The sequence below is a fragment of the Podarcis cretensis genome (assembly GCF_951804945.1).
Source record: "Podarcis cretensis genome assembly, chromosome: 2".
NCBI lineage: Eukaryota > Metazoa > Chordata > Lepidosauria > Squamata > Lacertidae > Podarcis > Podarcis cretensis.
Window position 1 is genome coordinate 12,104,063 of NC_137171.1, and position 12,451 is coordinate 12,116,513.

The window sequence follows — 12,451 nt, forward strand, 5'->3', positions numbered from 1 at the left end:
GTACTGATAACTCAACTACGCTTTCTTATGAAGTGTACAGGATCTTTAAAACTGTTGCTTAGCCTGGTATTCCCATAGTTGCCTATACAGTGGTGCCTCGCAAGATGAAATTAATCCGTTCTGCGAGTCTCTTCGTCTAGCGGTTTTTTCGTCTTGCGAAGCAAGCCCATTGACGGCTTAGCGGATTAAGGCTATTAGCGGCTTAGCGGCTTATCGGATCAGCTGATAAACAGCTTAGCAGCTTAGAAAAGGGGGTGGGAAACCGCAGGAACTCGCAAGACATTTCCGTCTTGCGAAGCAAGCCCATAGGGAAATTCGTTTTGTGAAGCGCCTCCAAAACGGAAAACCCTTTCGTCTAGCGGGTTTTCCGTCTTGCGAGGCGTTCGCCTTGCGGGGCACCACTGTACATGGTAAGAACAGATCTTTGTTTCTTTCCCTTCAAATATCTTCTTCCTGTAAAGAATCAGAGACGGCTACAATAAGATTTTTAAACTTGAGGTGTTTTCCCTTGATCTGACCTGTCCTAGCTCACTTGTCTTGAGCCAACTTACTGTATTTTATCAGCTAGTATGTTCCTTGAAGACACTTCTAGTTTAGCAGACCTAGCGCATTCCTACTTTACATTTTGGTTAATCTAAATATGTCTTCTAATTTGAAATAAGATCCTGCCCTGGTTCAATTAGGTGGGATTCAATTGCCTCCAGGTAGCTTCTAAAAGTCTGCAAGAGACATTTCCCCCTCTGGCTAGGTTTCCTGGTATAATTAAGCTGACCTTGGTAAAATGAATTCTTAGCTGTGAATCTAAAGTATTTTCCGTTCCTGTTCTTAGCTTCCTTTGCTGACAATGTAATATTTAGAAGTTGGCATCTGGCAATAGATTAACCTTGCTGTTAAATAGCATGCTGTAGGTATGATCCCAAACAATGCAAGTACAGTTTCATATGCTGTAGAATTTATAGAAGACAGATTTACTTGAAATTTCACATTCTTGGAAAAACTGGATATTTTAAGAAGCCGTAATGAAAAAGGCTATTTCAGTGTGGATTTATGAGGTGACAGTGTTTCTGGTTGCAGCCTTGTGAACCAGTTAATAGACACTGCTGGAGAAACTAAGAGTTTGCATACCTTCTTCCAAAGTACTGACTCAACAGAGCAGCAGGATTCACCTTTTTGTCTAGACCACTGTAGTTGATAAATTCTTCATGTTGTTTTTTCTAGTCTGTCTTAAAATCTCCCCGCCCCCCAGTCATCTCTTCTTATAGGCCCATTTTTTATTGTTTATTGTCTTCAACTGTAAATCTTTTAAAGGCTCCCCCCCCCCTTTATGAATGTTATGAGCTGTTTTAGGCACACACCATTCAAAAAGTGAGATAACAGCTATAAAAGCCAAATTAAGCTCATAAGCACCAGGTATCTGGAAACTTTGCATGCACAGTTTCTCATCCCTTTTCATAGAATTGTAAAGTTGGAAAGGACCCTGAGGGTCATCTAGTCCAAGTCACTGCAATGTAGAAATCTCAACTAGATCATACATGGCAGGTGGCCATCCAGCCTCTGCTTAAAAACTTGTAAGGAAGGAGAGAACACCACCTTCCAAGTCCTCTATGTGATGGACTATATGGAATTGGCGGAAATGACTGGCAGAATCCGAGACCCGGGAGAAGAGTTGGTGGACGAAGATTGGAGGAAATTGAAAGACTATTTACAGAAACACTGTAAAATTAATATCTGTTAGAAGGATGTTGGAACAATATTATATGATTTTAGCAGGAAGGATATAAAGGATTTGGGAATAACTGACTGTTAATTGGTGAAAGGAGGAAAAGCAAAGCTACATTAATTAAGACAATTTACAGGACAAAAATTTTAAAAGAGGGAAAGGATTTGCTGAAATAGATAATAGACCTAGAATACAAAAAAGGGAGATGTGAGGAGGTCAAGGAAATAAGCTAATGAAAGAATGGTAATGAGGAGATCTGATGCATTTTCTTTTTTGCGTTTTTGTTTTTGTTTAATGGGTTTTATTTTATTTTTCCTCTTTTTTATATTGTGGTGTGTTGTTTTGTTTTTGTTTAATGTGGTATGTTTATTTTTTCTTTCTGTAATTGTTGAAACTTTAATAAATATTATTTAAAAAAAAAAAAAAACAAATAAGTCCTCTATGGAACAGCTCTTACAATCAGAAAGTTCTTCCGGATACTTAGTCGACATCTCCTTTCTTATACCTTAAATCCATTGGTTTGGGTCCTAGCCTCCAGGGTTAACAAAAAGTTACTGCAGCTGTTTGAAGATGGGGCGCCATCCCCATTGAGAGTAAACCCTCATGGACCATCTCCTAGGCTCAGTGGGAATTTCTCTGTCAAATTAACTGCTTAATGTTTCCCAAGGCCCTGAGCCACACAAGACTTTAAACAAAAGAATTGTGGAGTAGTTCAGTGTTGCACTAAAGTGGCTGTTCCACAGCTCAAACATTTATGCTTGCTAGAAAGAACAACCCTACTTTCCTTTCCCCATGCATTGTTCTGGGGGTTCTCCAGACTCCCTCCAAGCCAGTTTCAAGGGTGGGGAGAGCCCCCTTGTGCAAACAGAAGTCCTTGTGCATGGCTTCCACTGATGGGGCTCATTCGTTGAATCCTGCCCCTAAAAATAGTAATGTGGGTTTTTCTGTGGGGTGATCTGCACATGCAGAGAAGTTCTGTGGAGATAGCCTTCCTGAGACTGTACCAGTTCAGATTGCAGGTGAGGTACTGTATTCTGAAATGCTCTCTTTGATTTGGAGAGACTGGGAAGATATCCTCCCTTGTTATATAAAAATAGAAAATGAGAACAAAGCCATTGTACCTGACTTGCTACTTTCTATGTAGAAAGAGATTTTTATTTCAGCATGAAGGCGCCTTCATGCATGTGGTACCACTGCTGAAATTTGAAGTGATACAGTTCTAGGAGGCTGTCCCTGCATGACACATGCACCCTTTCTGACCTCTGTGCAAGTCTAGATCAGCCTTGTGTGGGACTCTACAATACTGCACTTAAAGAAAACTCACTGAGTTCCTAGGAAGCCTAATAAAAGCATTACAGTTCATGTAAGTTATTAGGGAGTTGCACTGATGGGTATGGGAAGAGTATGCTAACTCCTTGCGAAATATTTCATCTTCCCTCCCTCTATTTGTATATCTCCATTGGGTTAAGCTGTTGTTACTATTGCTCACTTGATGACCAGCTTTACTCAAGAAGGGCTTTTGGGGTGGATGGCCAGGTTGGCCAATATATATTAAATCTGCTGTCTTGATAACACAATTAAGAGATTGGTTTTGTTCTAACCAGAGGAGCCAACTCCTAGGGGCTACGGGGGCTTTGGCTCCCACAATAAAATATTTGAGTGCTGAAGTTGATTGGCTTTCTCATTCAAATGGTGTGTGTGCACTGCATCATGTGATCAATTATGCAGGGCACGGCTTACCTGGGCCCCCACAATATTTTATTCAAGTTGGCACCCCAGGTTCTAACATTTTAGCGGTTGACACAAAAGGGTCTGATGTAATAGTAGCAACAAATTACAAAATAGATGGGGAAAGTCGCATGTGCTTGGAAGTAGAAGCTTTACCTTAGTAAAGGTGATGGCTATATTTCAAAACCTACCAGAAATATCTTAACATTTGTCTAGTTCTTGCAGTTTCAACATGAAAGCAATAAGACAAACAAACCTGTTTGGTGCAGGAGTAAAGACATTATATTCCCAAGTATCTAGTCATAGTCTTCTCTTGTCTGTTACTAAAATTAGACTTCATTGAAGCAATTTGATCAGATTAAATTTGATATAATCTGACGGCATGCTCAAATGAGCGCATACAGGTCATGTTTCATAAGTTTAGTATGTGAAACTTCTAACATGGTGAGAGAGGAGTGGTGTGTGTGTGTGTGTGTGTGTGTGTGTGAACTTAAGTCGACAGCTTTGCCAAAAAATGCAACAGCCAATAGAGTTATTTTGAGGAAGCAGACTGAAATGTGGATAGTTTCTTCTGCCTCAAGGATGCAAGCCTTAACATTGTTGGGTCATGTGGTTCCAGTACTTTCATTCATACCAGAGCCATGTGTGATGGTCTTGGGGTGGAGGGGAGAAGAAGGAGAGTTTGGATTTGATATCCCGCTTTATCACTACCCGAAGGAGTCTCAAAGCGGCTAACATTCTCCTTTCCCTTCTTCCCGTACAACAAACACTCTGTGAGGTGAGTGAGGCTGAGAGACTTCAGAGAAGTGTGACTAGCCCAAGGTCACCCAGCAGCTGCAGGTGGAGGAGCGGAGACGCGAACCTGGTTCAGCAGAATACAAGTCTACCGCTCTTAACCACTACACCACACTGGGTCTCCTAAAATAGAGTATGGATGTAATCAGATGCTCGCTTCCTCCCTCCATAAGAGGAAGCAGCTTTGGGCGTTACAAAGTACCTTCAACAAAATGCTGCTTGGTAACTCCTGCAGGAAGTTTGCCACATTGGGATGTGCACAAAAATGTAAGGAGAGCCTTGAAGGATTGGGTCAAGGGCCCATCCGGTCCAGCATCCTGCTCTCACAATGGCCACCCAGATGCCTATGGAAAGCTGACAAGCAGCACATGAGTGCCACAGTACTCTACCCACCTGTGATTCCCAGGAAGTGGTACAGTCATGCCTCGGGTTAAAGTTGCTTCAGGTTGAGCATTTCCGTTACTTCCAGGTCATCAGCATGCGACGACCTGGAAGTAACGGAACACGTTACTTCAGGGTTTTGCTGACCACGCATGTGCAGACGCTCCAAATGACGCCATGCGCAGAAGCGGCGAATCATGACCCACGCGCAGACGCGAGTTGCGTTCGCTTCAGGGTGCGAACGGGGCTCCGGAACGGATCCCGTTCGCATCCAGATGTACCACTGTATTTAGGCATCCTGCCTCTAGCACTGAAAGGGACTACATGACTAGAAGCCACTGATCATCTCATCTGCCTAGAATGTATCTAAACCTCTTTTTGAAGCAATCTTAAGTTTGCAAGATGCATGCATCACTGCTACTCAGGCTCCTACAAGCCTCCCTTTTCAGCCACTACCAGATACATAAATGCTGTAAGCTAAATGCACTAGTGACTGCATGTTTTCAGGGCAGCACATACTGTGTGATGTTTCGAAACCACTCTTGAGTTTATTCTCTTTTACACAGGGGCATGTGTTGTCATGTAAAACCTTTGAAAATCCAGGTGCCCTCAGGGCTTGCAAAACAAGGGGAATATAATACACATTTCTTGAAAAACACATTGGGCAACTTGAACAATCCCACAGCCCTTCTTAAACCCTATGACTTATGAGCATTGGCTCTGCACTGGCCTCCAAAGAGTTATACCTAAAGAGTTATACCTTTGATAACCACTTTTTCATACTGCTGTGCGTACTAAGTTCAGGTTAAGGTTAGGTTTAAAATTAAAGGAATAGGGTCATTCTACGCTTTCAGTAGCAGAGGCATGCTGCTAATGAGACTGTGTGCTTTGCTTGCCGGAGTAGGAGAACTCTTATTTTATAAAATAGCACAGACACTAAAACCATTACCTTCTAGGGGGTCTCTTCGCCACCTCTCCATATTTAACAACTTAAATACTTCACAAAAGAACTTTAAAAGGGTCTGCTGAATCAGACCAATTGTCCATTTAGTCCAGCATCCTGTTCTCACATTTGCCAACCAGATGCCTGTGACAGACAGGCAGGGAAGATTTGAGCACAAGAGCAGTCTCCTCCTCATATGGTTCCCACCAACTGGCATTCATAAACACGGCTGCCTTCAACTGTGGAGGCTGAGCAATAGCTATCATGGCCAGTAGCCATCGATAGACCTTTTCTCCATGAGTTTTTCTCATCCTCTTTTAAAGCCATCTGGGTTCTTGGCCATCACTGCCTCCTGTGGGAGCAAGTTCCATAGTTCAACTATGAGCTGCATGAAGAAGTGCTTTCCTTTTTCTGTCCTGAACCTTAACATTTCAACTTAAATAGATGCCCACGAGTTCTAATGTTACGTAAGAGGAACAAAAAATTCCTCTATCCGCTTTCTCCATGCCACACATAATTTTATAAACTTCTATCATGTTCCTTCTTACCCGCTTTTTCTCTAAACTAAAAAAAAAAAAAGAATCCAAAGTGCTGCAACTTTTCTTCATAGGAAGGTCAATCCATCCCCTTGAACATTTTGGTTGCCCATTTTGGTTACCTGTTCCAGCTACACAATATCCTTTTTGAGGTGAGGCAACCAGAACTGTACACAGTATTCCAAATGCAGTGACACCATAGATTTGTGTAACAGCATTATCATGTCAGCAGTTTTATTTTCATATCGTTTCCTAATGAACCGTAGCATGGAATTTGCTGCACACTAGGTTGATATCTTCCTTGAGCTCCCTACTATAACCCCAAGGTCTCACTCCTGTCAGTTGCCAGCTCAGAGCCCATGGGCATGTATGTGAAATTATTATTATTTCCACACATTTTATAAACTACCCCTTGCTTAATTTATATTGTGATATAAAACAGATTTTCAAACTGCTATCTGAGTCAGCAAGGAAGCCAACTATTGAGGGCTCCCTGAATTTCAGCAACATGAGACCGGGATCTTGCCTGGTAGTTTTCACTCTAGAGTTTGAGAGATTTTCAACATTCCCTTGGTTTACTTTTTCTTCAGTTTCAGTGTGTGTACAGATTTTTAATACCCTAGTCCATTCTAATAAGTACCACAGTGATCTTTCTTTACTTCTCATTGCCTCTGTAGATACAACACTTCCAGGATATGGGGAAGACTGACCTCAGACCTCATGGCCTTTTTTAAAAAAATAGAATACTCGTATCCATATAGCGCAGTGATATCTTTTATATTGGCAAAGCAAGAATGCATAGTTAGGATTTCTTGAGATGATCTACTCTTGCTTATACATTACTTATTGCATTACTTCCAGCAGCCAGAAACCACTTGTTGATCCATTGACAATTTATCAATGGTCCCCTAGTAAATCACAAAACTGCCTAATCCAGGGGTCAGCAACCTTTTTCAGCCATGGGCTGGTCCACCGTCCCTCAGACCATGTGGTGGGCCGGACGATATTTTGGGAAAAAATAATGAACAAATTCCTATGCCCCACAAATAACCCAGAGGTGCATTTTAAATAAAAGGACACATTCTACTCATGTAAAAACACCCTGATTCCCGGACTGTCCGCTGGCCGGATTGAGAAGGAGATAGGGCCGCATCTGGCCCCCGGGCCTTAGGTTGCCTACCCCTGGCCTAATCCCTGCTGAAAAGCATTGGTCCTCAACTAGTGGATCAGGACCCATAACAGGGTTGCAGCCTGACTTAAGGTGGGTTGCAGCAACAGCATTACCACCATACAAATATGTGCTTAACATTCCCAAATGCTTGTTTGAACTAAAGCTGTGTTCAGGGTCTGAAAATGTTGAAGGCTACTTCTATAAAGTACATTTTTCACCCTCAAGATAAAAGCTTGCCCCGATATTGGCACTGCTTTTGAACAAATTATTTTATGAAATGCCAAGCAAATAATACATTATCCTTGCTGCAGGTACGTATTGAAAATGTAACAGGTACCCATTTGTAACATGGGAGGTGTATATTTGTGCTCAGTTGCCAGGCAGCTGTCTACTAGCTCCCATCTGGTACGCCTGCTGAGACCCTTCCAGCCCACAGACTGTCTCGCCAGAGTGGTGCATGCTCTGGTTATCTCCCGCTTGGACTACCGCAATGCGCTCTATGTGGGGCTACCTTTGAAGGTGACCCGGAAACTACAATTAATCCAGAATGCGGCAGCTAGACTGGTGACTGGGAGTGGCCACCGAGACCATATAACACTGGTCCTGAAATACCTACATTGGCTCCCAGTATGTTTCCGAGCACAATTCAAAGTGTTTGTGCTGATCTTAAAGCCCTAAATGGCCTCAGCCCAGTATACCTGAAGGAGCGTCTCCACTCCTATCATTCAGCCTGAGGTCCAGCTCCAAGGGCCTTCTGGTTGTTCCCTCCCTGCGAGAAGTGAGGTTACAGGGAACCAGGCAGAGGGCCTTCTCAGCAGTGGCACCCACCCTGTGGAACGTCCTCCCATCAGATGTCAAGGAAATAAACAACCATCTGACTTTTAGAAGACATCTGAAGGCTGTTTAGGGAAGATTTTTATGTTTGATGTTTTGTCGTGTTTTTAATATTCTGTTGGGAGCCGTCCAGAGTGGCTGGCAAAACCCAGCCAGATGGGCAGAGTATAAATAAAAAATTATTATTATTATTATTATTATTATTATCATTATTATTCAGTCATTACATTGCAAATCCCAGTTTGCTGTGATGTTCAAACTTGTTAACTGTAGTTTTGAATAATCCTCCAAACCAGAATTGTAAATCATGGTTTGATCCTTATTTGAAGGGATTGTTCAAACCACCGTTTACCAGTTCAGATGTTGCAGGGAACTGTAATTTAGAGGAAACCAGGAAGTCGTCTATAAAGGCGCATCTAATCCACCTTGCAGCTAACTGGATACACATTGGCAGTCTAGCCTTGGAATTTGCATATGCGAAGCGGACTTAGGAGAACTTGTGATTCTGAATACATTTTTATTCCACAATGGCTGCAATTATGCCTCAGTGGCTAATATTTGTCAGCTCCTGACAGACTGCTAGCTCCTCAACTTGCGTTTGGAGATGATTGGAAGAAATGTAAACAGCTGCAATATGTCAGGGTAGCAAATTCCCTGAAGGGATAAAGTTTGCTTTATTATGGCTTTTTAAATCCTGCTATTAAAAAACAATGGGGGATGGAACCATAATTTCTAGAATTTACATGGTAAGGTTTTTTTTATTTACTCTTTCTTTTTTATTAATAAGAATCGCTCCACTTACAGCATAACAGGACGGATGCTTTGTTATCCTCCGCTATTGTCGGTGACAAACTACTCTTGCCATCAGTCTTGTAGTTTATCCACCAGGGAGCCAGATTATGGCCTTGTAAAATGGAGTGCCGTTCCTAAAATCCCTTAATTAATTACAATTTCTTGCTCTCTCCCACTGAATATATTGCTTGTGCATCAAGAGGCCTTGGATTTATCTCTTTGCTACTTATTTGCCCATGTCTGTTTGTAAGGCCTCTTTAGAAAAGTGCACCTCTCTTTGTGGTACATCAAGAATAGGAGAATCAAGAATAAGGATGATCAAAAAGTATGTGGCATTAAAAAAACCCTCTTCATCCAGCAAATCAGAATTAGGGGCTGGGAACTGCAAAACAAACATGGAGGGGATGAAATGGAAGAGTGATTAGACTGTTCTTGGCTTCCACACCTTTTCTGTTGCCTGGACCATTGACTCTTTCTGTGACTGCTAAATGACATCCCCCCTTCCCAAATGGGATGGATGCCTGGATTTCTTTGATCAATTGGCTAATGGAATATCTGTGTGTGTATGAATAGCGCTTATTTTAGGGATCAAGTCCATTAATGAGATGTATCCAAATGGTCTGGTCTAAATGTGTTGTGGGACTTTCGCCTGGTCCATTGGCATTCAGGTGGTGGCTGGAGGCAACTCTTGCACTTGTGACTTGTATCACCCTCATGACTTGCCCCGAAGCATCTCACGAGGAAAGGCTACTTTGTGCATTTCCATGCATGTGCTAGAGTGGCATAAGAAAACATTTAAAGATAAAGGTAAAAGGACCCCTGACCATTAGGTCCAGTTGTGACCAACTCTGGGGTTGCGGCGCTCATCTTGCTCTATTGGCCGAGGGAGCCGGCGTACAGCTTCCAGCATGACTAAGCTGCTTCTGGCGAACCAGAGCAGCGCATGGAAACGCCGTTTTACCTTCCCGCCGGAGCGGTACCTATTGATCTACTTGCACTTGGACGTGCTTTCGAACTGCTGGGTTGGCAGGAGCAGGGACCACTGACCTTCTGATTGGCAAGTCCTAGGCTCTGTGATTTAACCCACAGCGCCACCCGCGTCCCTTTAAGAAAACATTTAGGGTGTGGTAATTTTGTGTGAATCCTGTGTTGGCATATATTTGAGCTAGACCTCTCCAGGAAAAACTTGGAGAAAAACTCTACTCTCCCATTGCCACCTCCCATCCTTTTTGTTTGGCAGAATGGAGTTATGCTTGCAGCAGGTCCTGTTTGTAGGACTGTAACTCAGGGTGCAATCTAGGAACTGTTTCTTTGTAGTCACCCCTGCTTGCCGACAATAGAATGGACAGTAGCCCTGGGAATTTTCTTGGTGTTCCCTGCTCCTTAAAGCAATGGTCCATCTTGTATTACCACCACCCCCACCCCCTTTATTATTACTGCAGATGAACTGTATTCCTGAAAATTGTGACATAATTGGAGGTATTCACTTTATTTAATTATTTCTCTCTCTCCTCTTTCCCGCCCCTTGCTTTTTTGTGTGTGTCTTGTGTAGCTCAGCTGTGAAAAAATATGGGAGACGACAGGCCATTTGTGTGCAATGCCCCGGGCTGCGGACAGGTACGTTTACAGTATACTTTATTACGAGTGTATCGTTGTGAATCAAAGTGGCTGTTTTATCACTAAGGCAAAGAGTTTAAAGCCAGTGTTTTACGTGATCACTGGAGGTAATCAGATCGGAGGATTTGCAGTGCGTAAATCCAAGTTACGACCAAGTGCAAAGGCTCCAAAGTAATGAAATTTGCCTGGCTTTTGTGCCGTATTGGTGTTCTTTTGGTATACCAACCAATAGCCCAATAATATCCAAGGAGCCTGGAAAAGGAAAACCCTATTCTGATCCCCAGTTAATGTTCTCTTCTTTGGTCAAATAAGCCTGAAAAAGAAAACACACAATCTAATTTGTTAGCTACTTTAGGATATTTTTGAAAAGCAGCTTATAATGTATCTGTTTATTAAATGTATGTGTTGGATTGGGCTACTAGCATGGTAGCAAAACAGATTATGCTGGTTTGACGCATATTAGACAATGAAGTCTTCATGCAGTATACATGTATGTAATAAAATGTGTAGCAGCTTTGACATTTTATTCATACAGGCAGCATGGTTTACTTTACCTGTGACCGATGAAAGCAATTGATGGAAGATTGAAGCACCCCAATGACGCACTCATTCCAAATCTGCATTAATACACTTTCTCTTCCTTTTAACAAAGCAAAAGTGCCCAATGCACCCTTTTTCTTTTCCTCTCGTTCTGCAAAACATTCCAGCCAGTCATGAGTACAGAAGCATTCTGCAAAAGCATCCAGCTCCCAGGGTTGCATTAGGTTTGCCAGGATTCTGTTCTCCACACTGGTGCCACAGAGAAGGCTGCACCAATGTGGCACACTTCAGCATTTTCATGAACTGGCCACCCTGTAATCTATATTCACTATATTACACTTTGAAGTGCTGGGTCAGTCTTTTCTTTGGTCCAAGGGGCACATTCACTGTTGGCTAAACCTGCAAAGGCCTCGTGCCAGCAGTAAGCATGGCTGAAATGGCCATTGGCAACCCAAACTCGCTCACTCTGTCCTGCACACAGTCTCCCTACCTCATTAGTGGCGAGAGTGCGATAGGTTATTAAGGAGAGCCTTTTGAAGTTGTTATTTCTCTGATTTATTCAAGGAGAGCAGAACTACTCAGTGGGGGCCGCATGCTAGAGAGGCAAAGTGGGGGGGGGGGGCAGAGCAATGGGCGTGACTTGTTTTTAAAAGGGAGGTTACATTCCAGCCATGCCAATGCCGAAGGCTTTTATGCATAACTGTCCTCCATCCAGGTAAGCAAGCAGCATTATCACAGCTCAAGGACACACTCCAGCCTAAGAAACTCAGTGACTGGAAGTGTACTAAGACTTAACTAATACAGCAAACAGTTAGCACTGTGGCTTGATGGAGTAGAATCATAGAATCATAGAGTTGGAAGAGACCACAAGGGCCATCGAGTCCAACCCCCTGCCAAGCAGGAAACACCATCAGAGCACTCCTGACATATGGTTGTCAAGCCTCTGCTTAAAGACCTCCAAAGAAGGAGACTCCACCACACTCTTTGGCAGCAAATTCCACTGTCGAACAGCTCTTTCTGTCAGGAAGTTCTTCCTAATGTTTAGGTGGAATCTTCTTTCTTGTAGTTTGGAGCCATTGCTCCGTGTCCGCTTCTCTGGAGCAGCAGAAAACAACCTTTCTCCCTCCTCTATGTGACATCCTTTTATATATTTGAACATGGCTGTCATATCACCCCTTAACCTCCTCTTCTCCAGGCTAAACATGCCCAGCTCCCTTAGCCATTCCTCATAAGGCATCGTTTCCAGGCCTTTGACCATTTTGGTTGCCCTCCTCTGGACACGTTCCAGTTTGTCAGTGCCCTTCTTGAACTGTGGTGCCCAGAACTGGACACAGTACTCCAGGTGAGGTCTGACCAGAGCAGAATACAGTGGCACTATTACTTCCCTTGATCTA

General features: G+C 43.0%; 1 protein-coding gene across 1 annotated transcript in view; it reads left to right on the forward strand.

Moving 5' to 3' along the window:
* Positions 1–12,451, forward strand: part of LOC307210677 (cyclic AMP-dependent transcription factor ATF-7) — a 115,029-nt gene that overhangs the window by 20,237 nt on the left and 82,341 nt on the right. Inside the window, exon 2 of the mRNA XM_079966759.1 lies at positions 10,453–10,517. Coding sequence (XP_079822885.1) covers positions 10,470–10,517 — 48 coding nt within the window. The 5' untranslated portion in view covers positions 10,453–10,469. The remainder of the gene's footprint in view (positions 1–10,452; positions 10,518–12,451) is intronic.